We start from the raw sequence: 17,363 nt of genomic DNA, 5'->3' as shown, positions 1-17,363 counted from the left end.
CCCCAGGATTTGGCAACTTGAACATTTTGCAATACCGTTTTAGCGTGTGAACATGGGCAGGAAAGCCACACCACCATGGCTTGTATATCCCAACTTTGTTCCATTGTGGAACTCAATCTAATGTCTTCCAGGTGGCCTCCCATCTAGGCCCTCACTGCATCCAGCATGGTGGTTGCGTCATGTGACTTCATAAGATGCTAAAACTGGTGAATACAGGTGACTGATCCCAGTTAGACTGACACAACTACCCATTTACCACACTGGCTTGCTGTTCTTTGGTGGTTGGTCCCTATAATAATTCAGGAGGTAGTCTAAGGTTTCTTCCCCCTTACCCATCTAAAACTGGTGGAAATGTTTTGCCCAGAGCTGGGGAATTTGGGTGAAGACAGAAGGCATACAACCATTTTGATGTATGTCTGACACTCTGTGAAGCCAGAAAAGTTATCACAGTGAGTGTCTTCAAGGCAGAGCAAATAAATAAGCAACATTTCCAACTATTGCAATAAATCTGTGAAACGTCTGAAGACTTCTCATGATTTATTTCCTTAAAATAGAGGTCAAGAAGGTCAAATATATCAAGCTTTAGTATATTGTATAATTTGTCATAGAAATAAGATGGCATGGGGGTGGGACAGGAAACAAACAAACAAATGATGAAAAATCCTACAAACTGGACTTCAAAGCCTGCACAATACTAATTGCTGAATCTATGCACCCATCAAAGTTGGAATGAATAAATCCATCACCTCCACAGACAAGAAACGGTTTTGTATGGAGAGTTATTTGTCCTGGACTGCCAGGGAAAGCTTTGGTAACCTGGAATAAAAAACAAAACACAGAGGGGATTAGAAAAATAAATAGCTATTCATTATATTGCATGACATATGAGTAACTCATATCTCAAGGAAAGACGTGTGTTAATTGGAAGAAACAGTCCCTTCGCTTTAATAATAATTGACACCTATCACAACAAACATGCTTAGTGCTCTTTCATTCTATGGTAAAATGCTTTATGACATGAGAAGGGAAAAGGAACTGAAACCTCTATAAAATTCATGAAGGCCATCTGCCTAAAATACATTTGCACTACTGATGTTGTTGAGTTTTGGAACATCGGCAATACGAATCTTAGCAGCACACAATACTTGTCTCAAAGAAAATACAAAGTACCGAAGCCTGCTTTTTCTGGTTCCAAAGCCATTTCCACTCACTCGTAAATTTACCTTCCTCGCTGGATCTCATGGGGAAATTGAAGGAGGTCTTTCATTCTCCTCTCTTGCACATGGCTTGCTGCCGCACACGTGAGCCAACTGCACTGGCACCTGCCAAGCCAAGTTGGTTTGGTGTGCCTCACCTGCACCCACCAACATGGGTTGCCAACTTGAATAAAATATTGGGGGGGGGAGGTAAGTTCCACCCTGCATATTCAATCAAAATACATGGCATACTATTTGAATGGGAATTCCCTTCAACTTTTGGGGAGAGTGGCCCCTTCAAATATTTTATGGGGTGGGGACGAAGGGACCTCAGCTCCTAGGAGTTGGCTTCTATGCCCACCAATTTCAGCACAGTCTGAAGCTGCATGATACAGCACCCATGATTGCCAGAGTTAAGCAGGTCAGGGTGCAAAAAGATTCTGCATGGGAGTCCCATGGGAAAATCAATCAATGCTGCCTTGAGTTTCAGGTTGGAACAAAGGTGGGATATAAATGTAAATAAATGGATGCATGACTAGAGAGATAAATAAATAGATTTAAACTTGGAAAGATTGAATCCCCATGTCTTATATAGGTTACGGCTCCAGTTAAGAGATTTCTTACAACAGCTAGTACTACAACAACACCATCATCATTTAATATAGCTACCCACCAAAAATATCCCTTGTTTGACTTGTAACAAAACAGTGTTAAAAAGACAAGATATAGCAATTAAAAGCAACCACAAGAATAAGCGGTAGCAAAAACCTCCTTACAACTGAGAGCGAATGAATCAAGTTAAGAGTCTGGATTTTAAGTATAATTTGCAAGTCTGGGTAAATAAAAAGCTTTTCAGCTGGCTCCAAAAAGATGATAAAAAAGGCATCCATGTAGGTGTCTCTGGACAGAGCATGCCTAAGCCTCTGCCCACAAGCCATGTTATCAGTGTGCAGGTTTGCATTATGGCTGTGAATACCCCTAATCTGATTCAGGGCCTCATTTGGCCCTTTTGAGTGGCCCTAATCTGTTCCTGACCTTGATCCAGGGCCCGAAATGGATTAGGGGCTTGCAGAGTTTTTAATTAGGGCTTAAAACCACAATTGAACATTGGGTGGGTAGGTGGGGGAGGGAGAAGGAGGCAGTGGGCATGTGTTTCCTTCTATTCCTTCCTCACCTCACCTCCTGACCGACTCTTTAAACAAGCACAGATTGATCTGGGAGACCTGGGGCTGCCTCAACCCACTCTGGCCAAATCCTGGATCAACCAGAATCAGTTCAGGATTTGGGATTTGGCTGGAGCCATGGTTTGCATATATTCAGCATTATTAAAATGAAAAATCAAAACAAAAACACCTCTCAATTTGAAGAGAGCACAGAAGCAGTGGTCCGAATCCAGTACATTAAATCCAGTACAGCAGTGGTCCGAATCCAGTACATTAAATCCAGTACATTAAAACTTGCTAATGGTCAAGGAATTCTCTAAACAGTGAGAAACGGCATTACATTTCTCTGAGCAAAGTAAACACTGCATGCGTGGTCCCCCACCCCCCTTGACTTTGTTAGGAGAGGAGTGGAATAGATTCCTTTTAGCATCAATAGACCTGTTTACAGAAAGAGAGTACAATATAAATAAAAAGGAACATAGACTGTGATTACTGCTGATGCAAATGGAAATAGCTGTTTATATGTTTACAGATATGGAATTTGCCTGGGCTTTATAAAAGGGACACATCCACAGATTAATGTCAACAGGGCAAAACAGCAACGACTGCTTATCGAAACCTCTGACTCAGATGAAAGAAGTGATACGGAAATACTTTATCTTGAATTAAAGCGATGCCTGCCATATGGCCGTATGGCTATAAAGATGAGCCACAGCTGAGTCAGCAAGCTAATGCCAGCCCCTTCTTCCTTCCTCCTGGCCTTGCTTTCTGTCCTCCTGCACTCTTAGCCTTCTCCTGCTTCCTGCCTTTTCCTGCACATCTTGCCTCATCCGCCCTGTTCATCCCCATCCCTTCTCCATTTGGCTATCACTTCTACCATATGCCTTTTCCTAGGCTACCTACTGCCTCCCTCCTTTGACCCCCATGTTTACCTTCTTGCCTACTCACCTGATACTTCTGCATTTGCCGCCTCTTCCATAAGGTAAAGGTAAAGGGACCCCTGACCATTAGGTCCAGTCGTGACTGACTCTGGGGTTGCGGCGCTCATCTCGCTTTATTGGCTGAGGGAGCTGGCGTTTGTCCACAGACAGCTTCCGGGTCATGTGGCCAGCATGACTAAGCCGCTTCTGGCGAACCAGAGCAGCACACGGAAACGCCGTTTACCTTCCCGCCGGAGTGGTACCTATTTATCTACTTGCACTCTGACGTGCTTTCGAACTGCTAGGTTGGCAGGAGCAGGGACCAAGCAACGGGAGCTCACCCCGTCATCGGGATTCGAACCACCGACCTTCTGATCGGCAAGTCCTGGTAAAGCATCTGCTTTATATAGAAGGTCCCAGGTTTAACCCCCAGCCTGACACCATGGAGAGCTCCTGCCAGGCATTATGGACAGCACTGAGCCATATGGAGGAAGGGTCTGCTTCAGTACAAGATATCTTCCTATGCTGCCTTGTTTCCATATATATAACTCATAGGGAAGTTCACCCAGCCTTGAGATGGCTGAATCCTTCTAACAACAAGCAGAATTTATTATTATTATTATTATTATTATTATTATTATTATTATTATTATTAACTCCCGCAAGCCTGTAAAGTCTGCTTTTAGAAATCCTGCATTGGTCATGTAGCAGTCTATATTACTAGACAATGTCTGTGCACTGGGCTGCTTGCTTCTGTAGGTTTGCATTCCTTGTTTGACAATTATTGTAAAAAATAAAATAAAAAATGGCATTGGTAATGCTTACAAATATGCCTAGTTAATGTTAGACTTAATCAGTACTATTTTTTTATATAGAAAAAGAGGTGCTGGAATTCACCATGAACACCTCCCTCGTTCTCTTAGAATGGCAATGGCACCCACCTGAGAGGTGCTGGAACTGACGTCCAGTGAGTTCTGACTGAACAAAAGCACTGGACTTAATAGCCTAATAGCAGCCCTCACCCCCAATGTTAATGTGTATTACTCTACATCCTTCTCAAAATGTAGTTAGCTGCTTGCTCTACTGCATTTGGTGGCCCACTTCCATATTCTGCCGAGAGGGGCCATTTGACTTTTGCTCCGGCAGCACTAACAATTTTTAACCTTTAACCCTTTTCAACTCTGAACTGAATTTAGCTTGCAGATAAAAGGCATATTTTATTTATTTCATGTGTTAAAATCCGTACCCAGTTTTCCACCAAATGGTGCTCAAGACGGCTAACAGCCACAATGTAAATACAATATGAGAAAGCATCAATAAAATACATTGTAAAAAAGAACTGAAGTAAGGCAGGCAAAACATTACTAACAACTCTTAAAGCAAATCCAACACCAAGTTTTAAACCTCAGCATTCTTGTTTCGTATTCAAATTAACAACTAAAGACATTCACAGGAACATAATGCTCAGCCTGACTGATGGAGACATTCCTCCTTAATCAGTTTTATTTTACTCATTTATTGCTTTATCTTATACATGTTTATTACCAAGCGTTGCAACACCAACTTTTGCAAAACTTTTATTTAGAAGGCAGTTGTTAACAAAGAGCATCAGCCTTTGTATCATAAAAATTGACAAGATATGTGAACTGAAACATCCCAAGTGGCTTTTGCTGAAGTCTGCTGAAAATCTCAAGGGAATGAATAACGTGGGTGATGCTAATGGCTGCATGTGACGACAAAGCAATCAACATGGCTGAAAAAGGTCCAATTTTATGCTCTTCCTGGTTAAGCTTTTCACTGCGATGGATGCCAATATTTATGAATGTTGCTGTCTAATATTTATTGAATCAGAGATACGCTTGTAATATTGACTGAAATGTACATCTTCTGGCAAGACTAAGAGAAGGGATTGTGCATCATGTTAACTGAGATCAATGAATAATTTAGAGTGGCCTGCATTTTCATTTTCCTTTATGCATGTAACATCAAGCCCAATACCCATCCTCACCACCGACAAAGCCATGTAAAGCCAGGGCTTTACATTACATGCACTTCATGCCAAGTAGCATGCTTGGCTATTGACACCAATTGCGACATCCACTGGTGTGTGTGTGTGTGTGTGTGTGTGTGTGTGTGCTGAATGTTTATGGAGTTTGAGAACAGACAGAACCCAGGCCCTTTTCTTTCCTCTGGAGAAAGGTGGGGGTGTCAGGGCTCACCATGATATTTGACCGAGGGAACTTCCAAGCTGTCAAGGGCTGAAGTGCATACTGGGAAATTGAGCCTTGCATAGCTGAAGTGGGTTAAAGCACTCCGCCATCCTAGCACAACAAATACACTCTTAAAAAAATAAGCAGGCTTTTTGCAGTTAGGAAGGTGATGGGGGAAATGCATTGAAAAGCGTGGAATGAATGAATGTTTAACCAGAAGTACAAATGCCCTGAAAGCATATCAGAATGCTCATTGTTGTATCCAGGCAGAGACTGGGCACAATCCAACTTCCTTGTAAGCTTAGTGCAAGCAAATCAGGATGCTCAACAGACTGTCTGGAGGAGCCATGAAACTGAAAATACAGTGAGAGAAGGCTGAGCTTCTCTTACCCTGCTGCTCCATGAGCATAGTTTAAAAACCATCTAAGTATACAGTGCCTTGAACTTGCTAAATTTAACATTGGATTTTGTTTTTAGATACTTTTGTCCAATTTAATTCTTTTTTTTCTTCCATTCTGGGGGTGGGGGGAGCAGCCCCTTGGAAATTCCCAACTGACCCATTACAGAGAACAAATAGCTGAGCCTGCAGGATGAGAGAAAGAAGGGGAAAGGAATTATTTAGTACAAGGAGGAAAAGGGGAAGATAGGGTGTGAAAACAAAGTGGAGCAGGGGCCAACAGGAAAGTGATGTGACCAAATTAAGCCATGGCCTAAGAAGAGCCTGCCAGGCTCATCTAATCCAACATCCTGTTATCAGGGGCCAGACACATTCCTATGGGAAAGAGGACTTTTGAATCTCTCTCTGTCTTTCTCTCCTCGCCTCCTGCACCATCCTTCCCAGCACAGTCAATGGACATTCCCCCTACACATTCTACCACTGTGGTTAAGGATCTGCAGCCAAGAACCAACTGTGCAGTAAACCCAGCAAAGTTTCTCCTCCCCATGTGTATCAGCTCCCTTTAACATTTAGCATGCCCAGTGGCCTTTTTTTTTTGTTTAAAAGGCAGTGGGGGGGGGGAGAGGAAAGAACTGTCTCCAGCCATTGCAAGCCAGCTGTCATATGTGGGCTGCTGAGCTTTCTTTAATAATGGAAGGGATGTGCTTTTAGTAAGCAGTTCGAGACTTGACAGCTCGTGGTGGCCTGTTTGGCCTGCCTGATTTCCACCTTTCGCAAACGAGCCCATATAAAAAAGCAGGACTCTCTGGAGAGCGCAGAGTACAGTAGATGAGTCATGCAGAGCACTACTGTGACATCTGCTACCACGGCTATCGTTATGGATCCGTAAGCCTGCCTGTTCAGGCTGACGGTGTATGTGTGTGGGAGGAGTTAATGGGAGAGAGGGAGAGAGAGAATTTCTCTTTCCCGAACTCTGTAACGCAGTGCCAGACTGCAGTTTTCAAAGCTGCAGCTGCTCAAGGGACATGCGAAGGGGCACGGCATCTATGGCAGTGCCTAGGAGCAATCTGTCTGCAGAGAACATACGTGCAGCAGGAATCCAGGCGCACGCTTCTGGGATCAGCTTTCGCAGCTCCACATTGTCACGGAAAGGAGGGCAGGGGCAGGGCATGCCCCAGTGCAATGGCAGTTGTATCCAGGAATGAATACAACAAGGGGAAGGAAGGAAAGGAAAAGAATGAACGAACTCAGTGGAGCCTTGTAGGCATCTAGTGCAACCCCTTCCTTGGTACAAGAAACCCATAGCTAGATGATTTGACTAGACTCTGCTTAAAGACCTCCATCTCTCCCTTAGATAACTGGTTCGACTATAGCCTTGTTCTTACTAAGACGTTTCTCCAGCTGAAATCCACCCACCTATATCAATTTAAGCCCAATAGTTTTATTTCTATCTTCTGGGGCAGCAGAGAACAAATCTTTGCTGTCTTCTGTGTGAGAATCTTTGGGTATCTGAGTGCTGTTGCAATCTGCCTCAGACTTCACCAGACCCAAATTGCTCATTTTTTTCAAGCTTTCCTCATAGGCCTTATTTTCCAGATTCTCAATCATCTTTGTTGCCTTTCTCTGAACCTGTTCTGGTTTGTCTATATCCTTCTTAAAGTGTGAAGGCAGAACTGTGCACAGTGCTTCCAGATGAGCTCTGAACTGTGTAGAATAAAGTGGTGCCTTTACTTCTTACATATTGGAAACCATGGCTCTATTAACTGCAGGCTAAAACTGCATTAGCCTGTATTGATGCTGCATCACACAGCTGACTCATGTTCATGCTGTGCAGGACTTTGATCCAGACATCACAGCCAGGTATTCCCCCCAAATCCTATACTTGTACAATTGATTTCCTTCCCTCTAACTGAAGAACTCTGCAATTTTCTCTGTTGAATTCGGTTTCTTTTTGTTTCAGACCAGTTTTCTATTCCTTTTCATTTTGCCAGAAATATTGACCAACAATGGGAAAACATCCAGAAATTTCAAACGCTATGAAAATTGTATTATATTTATCAGGACACCTAATGTCCATTAATACTTCCATTATTATGTGGCTTACATTATTAAGATTCACTTGCAATTATCACTCTTTAGAGACGCTAATCAGTGCCATGCTTTACTCAAATCCTGTACTATGATGTATGGTTGCTTCTGAAGACTTCTTGTGAACAATTAGTACTAAATGTGGCCACCAAACGGCAGGATGGACCACAGAGAATATACAGCCGTACCTTGGAATTCAAACAGAATCTGTTCCGGAAGTCCGTTTGGCTTTCAAAACCAAATCATGGCTTCTGATTGGCTGCAGGAAGCTCCTGCAGCCAATCAGAAGCCGCGGAAGCCCTGTTGGACATTTGGCTTCCAAACGAACATTCGCAAAATGGAACAATCACGTTCAGGACCCAAAATGTCTGAGTTCCAGGGCATTTGGGATCCACGGTATGACTGTACTGTATGTCAATTGTGATGAACTCTACTGGTTCCCAGTTCATTTTCTGGGCCCAATTTAAAGGGACCCAATTCATTAATCTTTGACTGCCATTCAGAGTACTCAAAGGACCATCTTCTCCACTATAAACCTACCTACTCTTCAAGATATTCCTTGGAGGCCTTCTTGCACTTCAAGTATGGGAGGGAATTGCCCTGGGCAGGGCCTTTACTGTGGTGGCTTCAAGGCTTTGGAACTCGGAGACAAACAGTGTGTTTGCAAGGCGCCTTTTGCTTTCTGTCTATGGTACTGAGCTTTTTAGCGGGAAGGGTCTGCTGCTTTTTTGATTTTGTTGTTGCTGTTTCAAATAACTGTATTTGGTTGTGATGCTGTTTAGCTGCCTTAGAGTGTCAGTGTTGTGAAATGTGAAACTAGATGAAATAGAATAGAGTGGCAACTGAAATGACAACAACTGGAGCAAAAGTCATCTGAACAACCAAACCCCATTTTAATGCACAGTAGAAATGAACATTATTAATGTTTTTGGTGGTGATGGTGGGGAATGGGACATAGATCTACGCTTGGTTCAGAGTAAAGGTTCTTTTAGGTAGATCAAAAGATGTACATCCCTCTGGCAGTGAGACCAAAGAATGTACTGTAGAAGTGAAAGACAGCAAAACAAATGAGAAGGATTTAAAAAATAACAAACAACAACTTGAGAAGAAGAATGCAACCCCCCCTTCAAATCTTCCCAGTAAAGTTTCCCACTTGACTCTTCCCTGGAATCTGTTGTTGTTTCGTTTGGGTTTGCTTCTTCCGGATCAAAGATTTGTTTAGAAGTGCAGCTGAACTACAAATGTCAAGTTTACTGCTCTACTTCCCTTGTGTTATTGTATGCCACTAGGTACAGGGCAGCACAAAGCATCAACCTTAGTAAGAAACTGATGGTACCGAGCAACAACAGCTCCGATCATTCGTAAGAAAAATAATTGTCTACAAGATAATAAACCTCATGTGCCTCAGGCTTGGAAAATCCAGCCCCTCTGCTGTTAAGAATTTAACTAGCGCTCTAAGCCAGTTAAAACTAGGGAGCCTAGCTCACCTGTTCCTGGACTGTAATGGGGAGGAGAACGGACAAAGCAAAAGAGGGCCACCTGAAAGGGAGCAGGGCGCAACAGGAGTGAACAACAGGTGTGCAGAAGCAACTGGGCAAGACACAAGCCTCTGGACCTACAATTCTTGATTCAAACAATGGACAGAAGAGAACCCTATCCTATGGAGGGGAAGAGAGTTAAAAGAGGTCTTCTGTCCTTTGGCCACTTTGGATCTTCTCGTCAGTGTGTACATAGAATAATGGCATTGTAGAGTTGGATAAGATGCTGAGGGTAATCTAGTCAAACCCTCCTGTAATCCAGGAACTATGCAAGTATGCACACACATATATATACACACACAGGGAAGAAATGCCCATGTAGGATTATTATTAGCTGACAGTGCTATACTTCCTAATTCAAAATCCCCTTCCATAGGGTCGTTTTAGCTGTACGATACCTGTGGCAGAGATGCCCTTCCGATTCAGCAGGAGAGACCAAGCCAACGTGCGTCTTGACGCTTGGGAATGGGAGGCAGGTCTGCTTTTAAATGGCGCTACCTCTTTGCTTTAGGAATGTGGGCTCCTTTAACATATAATTTCAATGATACAGCAAATGCGCTGCTTATAAAAAAAGTATGAAATGGCCATATTGCTCAGGCTATCCCGCCCTCCCCCAAGTCCTACTACAATGCAACATGATGGCTGAAAAGACTTTCTGGCTCAGGAATCCTTGATTGCTGATGCTAATGTTGTCTTATCATAATTAAACCATGGGATAGAGCACGGCAGCTGTGCTGCTAAGTAGTATCAATAGAAGTTTGGGAGGACTAATCCCACATCTTCCATGGATAATTGTAATGTCTGCATTTTAATCCTGGGATTGTATTTGGCCCATATGAAGGGCATAATGGCTGTACTGAATTAACAAAAAGAATAAATCCCGCTTGAAAGCCTCGGGGGGTTGGGGGGACCACGTCCACCCTTCATTTTCTCCTTTTGCTGCTGTGTCAATAGTTGATTGGAATGTTAAAGCAAAAATGGCTGTAAGGTAATTAGTGAGCACCACTGTATAGCACTTAAGCAAAGTTCTTGTAGGGAGCTTCCTTTCTGAGAATGCATTCTTCAATTACATTCACTTAATGCCATCTATGGGGACAGATCTATGGCTGACAAATAAGCTTCTTATGAATCAGCCACATCTAATATATAAGGATGTGTGAATTAATGGGGCAGGCAAAGACCTCTTTGTCATCGTCATCATCATCATCACCACCACCACCATTGTTATTTATTAAATTTCTATACCACCTTTTACTTGAAGATCACAGGGTGGTTTACAATATAAAAACAGAAGAAATACATACCATAATAACAAACCAAAACAATAGAGTGGTACCTTGGTTCTCAAATGTAATCTGTTCCGGAAGTCCGTTCGACTTCCGAAATGTTCAGAAACCAAGCCGCGTTGGACATTCGGCTTCTGAAAAACGTTCAAAAACCGGAACACTTACTTCCGGGTTTTCGGCGTTCAGGAGCAGATTTGTTCGTCAACTAAGCCATTTGAGAACCAAGGTTCCACTGTATCTCTCTCCCCCTCCCCAGATTAAAAGGTCACAGTTTAATTATCTTAAGGCCTGGGAGAGGAGGTATGGTTTTGCCTGGCACCTAAAGATATGCAAGACTCCCCGGGAGAGAATTTCACAAATGGGGAGTCACTGCAGAAAAGGCCCATTCTCATGTTGCGGTCCTTGAGGCACTGCAGTCCTGAGCTGTTTAAGGTTTTATAGGTCAAAACCAGCAGTCTGAAATGGGCCCAGAAGCTAATTGGCAGTCTGTGCAGGTGGGCCAAGCTTGGCATTATATGCTCAAAGCGTCATGCCTCAGAGAGCAACCTGGCCGCTAAATTCTGCACATTGCTGTAATCTAACCTAGAAGTTACCAGAGCATACACAACAGCAGTTAGACTGTCCCTGTCCTGATATGGGTGCAGCTGGGCCACCAGCCAAACTAATGGAAGGAACTCCACGGCACTGAGGCCACGTGAACCTCAAGTGACAGCAAAGTACCCCCGAGCTATGTACCTGCTCCTTCAGAAGAAGTGTAACCTCATCAACAGCAGACAACCTCCCAGCCATTCAGTCTAGGGAACCACTCACTAACAATGCCTCATTCTTATATGTATTGAGCTTCAGTTTATTGGCTCTCATGCAGTCCATTACCAAAGCAAGAAAATGGTAAAGCACATACACTGCCTCACCTGCAAATGTAAAGGAGAAGTGGAGCTATGTGCCACCATCATATTACTGACTTTATTCTCCAAAACACTAGGTGATTTATGACTTCACATGCAGAGGACATTATCTGGCATGTGGGTCATTATGTGCATTATAAGGTTTGCATAAATGTTAAATGCAAAGATTCATTTCATGTCCCATTTACTTTGGCCCTGAGCCATATGCCTAGCCCTAAAGTAGCATGCCACACAACCCTATGCTTGGTTCTTGGCTAACCTGTAGTGGACACAGAAGGCCACCTCCATCGTTCTGCCCGGACACTGAGGTCCAGCACCGAGGGCCTTCTGGCAGTTCCCTCACTGCGAGAAGTCAAGTTACAGGGAACCAGGCAGAGGGCCTTCTCGGTAGTGCCACCCGCCCTGTGGAACGCCCTCCCACCAGATGTCAAAGAGAAAAATAACTACCAAACTTTTAGAAGACATCTGAAGGCAGCCCTGTTTAGGGAAGCTTTTAATGTTTAATAAGTTATTCTATTTTAGTGTTTTGTTGGAAGCCGCCCAGAGTGCCTGGGGAAACCCAGCCAGATGGGCAGGGTATAAATAATAAACTATTATTATTATTATTATTATTATTATTATTAATAATATTAGTGGTGGCTAGAGAATATCTAGGTCCAAGGAAAGATCTGTTCAAAGCTCCCTTATTATTTTTGATGTGGACAGATGGTGCAATCTTGCTACATTTATAGTACTGAAATGTTGTCTTTTGCATGCTCTTATGTTCCTTGTAAGTTGCTGTTTTATTATTGCTGTTGGTGTGAAATTATTCCTACAATTGTTGATTACGTGATGTATTGTTGTTCTTGTTGTTGTGGACAACACAACATCTTTTTTGTGTGGAAAGGCGGTGTACAAATAAAGTGATGACGCTGATGATGTTTGTTAGAGAAGCTCACTCCTAGGGTAAGGGTGCATAGGATTGAAACGTTAGATGCCTACCTAAAAGTTGAAATGTGGCAAACAGATAATTGCAAATACATTTACGAGACACACACTTGTTAAGCACTGGCTGCCTCAGTGGCGCCCTCTGTTTTTGCCCCATGGTAGCCCTAAGATCCATGAATCTTGTTCAGAGTTGTGCATCTCTCTTCCTCTCTCTGGGCTCCAGGAATTAAATACCATGTCCCTAATTTCAACCAGCTATTACAGTGCAGGCATTGTGGGCATTACAGCAGCACGAGTGATGAATTATAATAACCACAATAAACCTAATTAACAACCTGGTGTTTTTATCTTTGTAATTAAATCTAGCTGCCATAATGATAACCACTCTGGAAATCCTGCTGCTGCTGCTATTATATTATGATCAAAACAGATTACCTTATGGTAGTATTTTTAACCTCTGGTCCTCAGACGGCCTCTTGCTGGTTCAGAGGCTGCATCCTGCCACTCTGGAGCAAGAGTGGCATTTGAGCCTTCTGCTGCTGAGGCAGAAGCTCAATTGCCCCTTCCTTCGACAGAAAGGGAGTCCCAGAGCCAGATCACTCTGCAGCTAGATGAAAGTGGGGAGATGAGCGAGTGATAAAACTCAACTTTCAGGGCAGGCTATGCTCACCTCCTAAGAGGCTGTTGCACATGTGTCATGGTTGCAACATTTAAGAACAAGGGATAACCCACGCTACAAGATGGGTATGAATCATGTGCATCAGCCAAAAAGTGTGGCTTCTAATTTACTTTTCTTCTTTTAATTTCGAAAACATAGGCTCCAGAGCCATGGCAGAAATGGAAAGGTGACTGACTATTCAGCGGCTAGGTTTATATGGCCCCTTTCTACCAATGCATACAAGACGATTGGCGATTTAAATAATGGCTTATAAGGCACAGTACAAAATGAAAACAAAGCAGAGAAATAAGAAAACAAGCAAATGGAGTTATCAAAGATACCCACTGTTTCCAGGGGAAATTATTTTTCATGTTCATCAGAGTTTTGATTTTTAAAGCTGAGCAGCCTAAGGTCAGGGTGTGTAAAGGACCACCACTTTCAACGTTAACTTATCTTCAGAGTCGCTTCAGTCTTCTGGGGGCAGGGAGGTGCTTGCAAGCAAGGGGGTCCTTTTAGTGGTGGTGCCAAATTATGGAATCCTGTCCCTAGATATGCTTTCTGGGATCTTTCCTTAGTTATATTTTGGGTGCCAGGCAAAGATTATGCTGTTCTTTCATGCTTTTAATGTATCTAGATCCTCTCACTGTCTTTTTTTTTTTTTAGCTGCTGTTTAATTTGCTGGCCTTGATGTTTTTATCTTGCAGTTTGATTGTTGTTTACTTTGCTTTTTGGTATTGTTTATTCTTCTGCTGGTTACTTGAGGGTACTGTCTTTAAAAATTGGACTTTTTATAAAACAAACAAACAAACGAAATAGTTTCTTAACTTAGTTCAGGGGCAGTGTGATGAACATACCTAATAGCAAACAGCTTACTGTGAGTGTTAACAGGTCTATCTCCATGTCTGGTCCTGTCCTGTAACATCTTGTGAAATTACTTGTGCGATATGATGTCCTCTGTTGAAAATCTTGGTTATGGGGCATCATGGAAGAACCATAACTAACTGCTTACTATATATCTATATCTATATCTATATCTATATCTATATCTATATCTATATCTATATCTATATCTATACACATACACACACAGCATTTTGAGTTGCACTAAGTGGTTAGGCTGCTAAATTTCATTTGAAAAGGGAAAAAAAGAATTTTGAAAAGCCTGGCCTGAATTAGACACTTCAGATATGTGTCCATCTTTATTTTTACAACTGGTAACTATCAGCATCCTCTGGTAATTATCTGCACACACATACAGTATATACACACATTACAGTTGCTTAATATACCATATTTTTCGTTCTATAAGATGCACTTTTCCCCTCCTAAAAAGTAAGGGGAAATGTGTGTGTGTCTTATGGGGCGAATGCAGGATGCGCGGCTATCCCAGAAGCCAGAACAGCAAGAGGGATCGCTGCGCAGTGATCTCTCTTGCTGTTCGGGCTTCTGGGATAGCCGCACAAAGCCTCTTCAGGGCAGCGGGAGCGTTCCTCCCGCTACCCTGAAGAGGCTTTGTGTTGCTGCGATCCCTCTTGCTGTTCTGGGTTCTGGGATTCAGAATATATTTTTTCTTGTTTTCCTCCTCCAAAAACTAGGTGCGTCTTATAGAGCGAAAAATACGGTATGCCGTATTTTTCGCTCTATAACACGCATCTGACCATAACACGCACGTAGTTTTTAGAGGAGGAAAACAAGGAAAAAATATTCTAAACGAAACAGTGGATGTATGATTTTTATGGTTCATGCTGTGGCCACAGACATGTGATCTGACAGTGAGTTTGGGGTAGCCCAATGCAAAAATCCTGAGGATCCATGTGGATCCATGCTTTGTAACCACGTTTTTGCACCATTGCGGCCCCATGAAACAGTGGGTGCGTGTGTGTTTTTTGGTGCAGGCTGTAGTCATGGAAATGCTATGTGATCTGATGGTGAATTTGGGGTGACCCAGTGCAAAAATCCTGAGGATCCATGTGGATCCGTGCTTTGTAACCACGTTTTAAGTGGGGAGGGAAGGAAAAGAACTCAAGGGACAAGGAGCACACGTGGGGTGTGTGGAGAAGCAGCTTTTCGGCGAGCTGAGCGGGGAGGAGGGAGGGAAAGAGCACTGTTGCTTTAAAGGTATACTTAAGGTATTTGCCCTGTGCCTGGGGTTTTTTCCATTTAACAGTTTGCAGCCTTTTCCTTCCGCTCCTTGTTTTGAGGCAGAATAGATTTGAGCAAGTGAGGAGGACTTGGATTGCAGGCAGTGGCGTAGCGTGGGGGGTGCAGGGGGGGGGCCGGCCGCACCGGGCGCAACATATGGGGGTTAGGATTAGGGGGCACAAATCCACGGGTTAGGGGGCGCAAATTACTTGCCTTGCTCCGGGTGCTGACAACCCACGCTACGCCACTGATTGCAGGGGATTCGCCATTAGCTGTGTAAAAGCGCTCCTCCTTGCAACCTGAACAATAAGCAGCCACCAGCAGCAATAGAATGGAGCAAAAAAAAAGGGGTAGGGGCACTAGGACCCAGACAATGCTCAAATCTATTCTGCCTGAAAACAAGCTGCTCCGTCCCAGCGGATCAGCTGAGACACGGGGATTTGTGAAGTTTTCCCCTCTCCCTCATGCCCTCCCCAACCTTTTTTTTTACTTCCTGGTTTTCACTGCGCTGGCTCATAGCTCGAGGTTGGTTTTATTTTGCTGCTGGTTGCTTAAATTTTATCTTTCCTGCCGTCCCTCTGCAGCCTCATTGCTCTGTTTAGAGAGCGCACGGACTTTTGCTAGCGTCTGTCCCTCCTCCCGTGTAAGCGGCTGCTGCCAGCTTTGCTGCCATGGCTCTCCTTCCCTTCCTCCTCCCCGGCTCCAGGTCGCTTTAAAGCAAGCAAAGTGAGAGCCTCGCAGAGCGTGTAAGCGGCTCCCGCGTTGCCTGACTGACGGCAGCCATGGCTCCGATCCGTGCATTCGCTCCGTAACACGCACAGGCATTTTACCTTACTTTCTAGGAGCAAAAAAGTGCGTGTTTTGGAGCGAAAATTACGGTATAATAATAATAATAATAATAATAATAATAATAATTTATTATTTATACCCCGCCCATCTGGCTGGGCCTCCCCAGCCACTCTGGGCGGCTTCCATAAAAACCAAAAATACAATAAAATATCACACGTTAAAAACTTCCCTAAACAGGGCTGCCTTAAGATGTCTCCTGAATGTCAGGTAGTTGTTTATCGCCTTGACATCTGCTGGAAGGGTGTTCCACAGGGCGGGCGCCACTACCGAGAAGGCCCTCTGCCTGGTTCCCTGTAGCTTTGCTTCTCGCAATGAGGGAACCGCCAGAAGGCCCTCGGCGCTGGACCTCAGCGTCCGGGCAGAATGATGGGGGTGGAGACGCTCCTTCAGGTATACTGGACCGAGGCCGTTTAGGGCTTTAAAGGTCAGCACCAACACTTTGAATTGTGCTCGGAAACGTACTGGGAGCCAATGCAGGTCTTTCAAGACCGGTGTTATATGGTCTCGGTGGCCGCTCCCAGTCACCAGTCTAGCTGCCGCATTCTGGATTAGTTGTAGTTTCCGAGTCACCTTCAAAGGTAGCCCCACGTAGAGTGCATTGCAGTAGTCCAAGCGGGAGATAACCAGAGCATGCACCACTCTGGCGAGACAGTCCGCAGGCAGATAGGGTCTCAGCCTACGTACCAGATGGAGCTGGTAAACAGCTGCCCTGGACACAGATTTGACCTGTGCCTCCATGGACAGCTGTGAGTCCAAAATGACTCCCAGGCTGCGCACCTGGTCCTTCAGGGGCACAGTTACCCCATTCAGGACCAGGGAATCCTCCACACCTGCCCGCCTCCTTTCCCCCAAAAACAGTACTTCTGTCTTGTCAGGATTCAACCTCAATCTGTTAGCCGCCATCCATCCTCCAACCATCCTCCAATATTTCATTCTCCTTCTACAAATGTTATGGCTCTATTTGTTTATGTGAAGGCATAGAAGAAGAGAAGGAGCTACGCCAAAAGAGAAACATATATGAAGAAAACAGCCATTTCAGCCACCAGAGCAAGGTGTCTCATATTTGACAGCTACGTATATACTA

General features: G+C 43.9%; 1 protein-coding gene across 3 annotated transcripts in view; it reads right to left on the bottom strand.

The window, feature by feature from the left end:
• Nucleotides 1–520: 520 nt before the first annotated feature.
• RNLS (renalase, FAD dependent amine oxidase) overlaps nt 521–17,363 on the bottom strand; it is a 110,895-nt gene continuing 94,052 nt past the window's right edge. For 2 of the 3 annotated variants that reach the window (XM_082222120.1, XM_082222121.1), the window contains exon 7: nt 521–816. In XM_082222120.1, coding sequence (XP_082078246.1) covers nt 664–816 — 153 coding nt within the window. In that variant the 3' untranslated portion in view covers nt 521–663. Of the gene's footprint in view, nt 817–13,065; nt 13,238–17,363 lie in introns of all 3 variants that reach the window. The other variant, XM_082222122.1, reaches the window with a different exon arrangement.

Source organism: Podarcis vaucheri (assembly GCF_965113315.1).
Source record: "Podarcis vaucheri genome assembly, chromosome: 5".
Classification (NCBI taxonomy): Eukaryota; Metazoa; Chordata; class Lepidosauria; order Squamata; family Lacertidae; genus Podarcis; species Podarcis vaucheri.
Note: the sequence above shows the minus strand (reverse complement) of the source record. Positions and strands in the feature narration are given on the sequence as shown.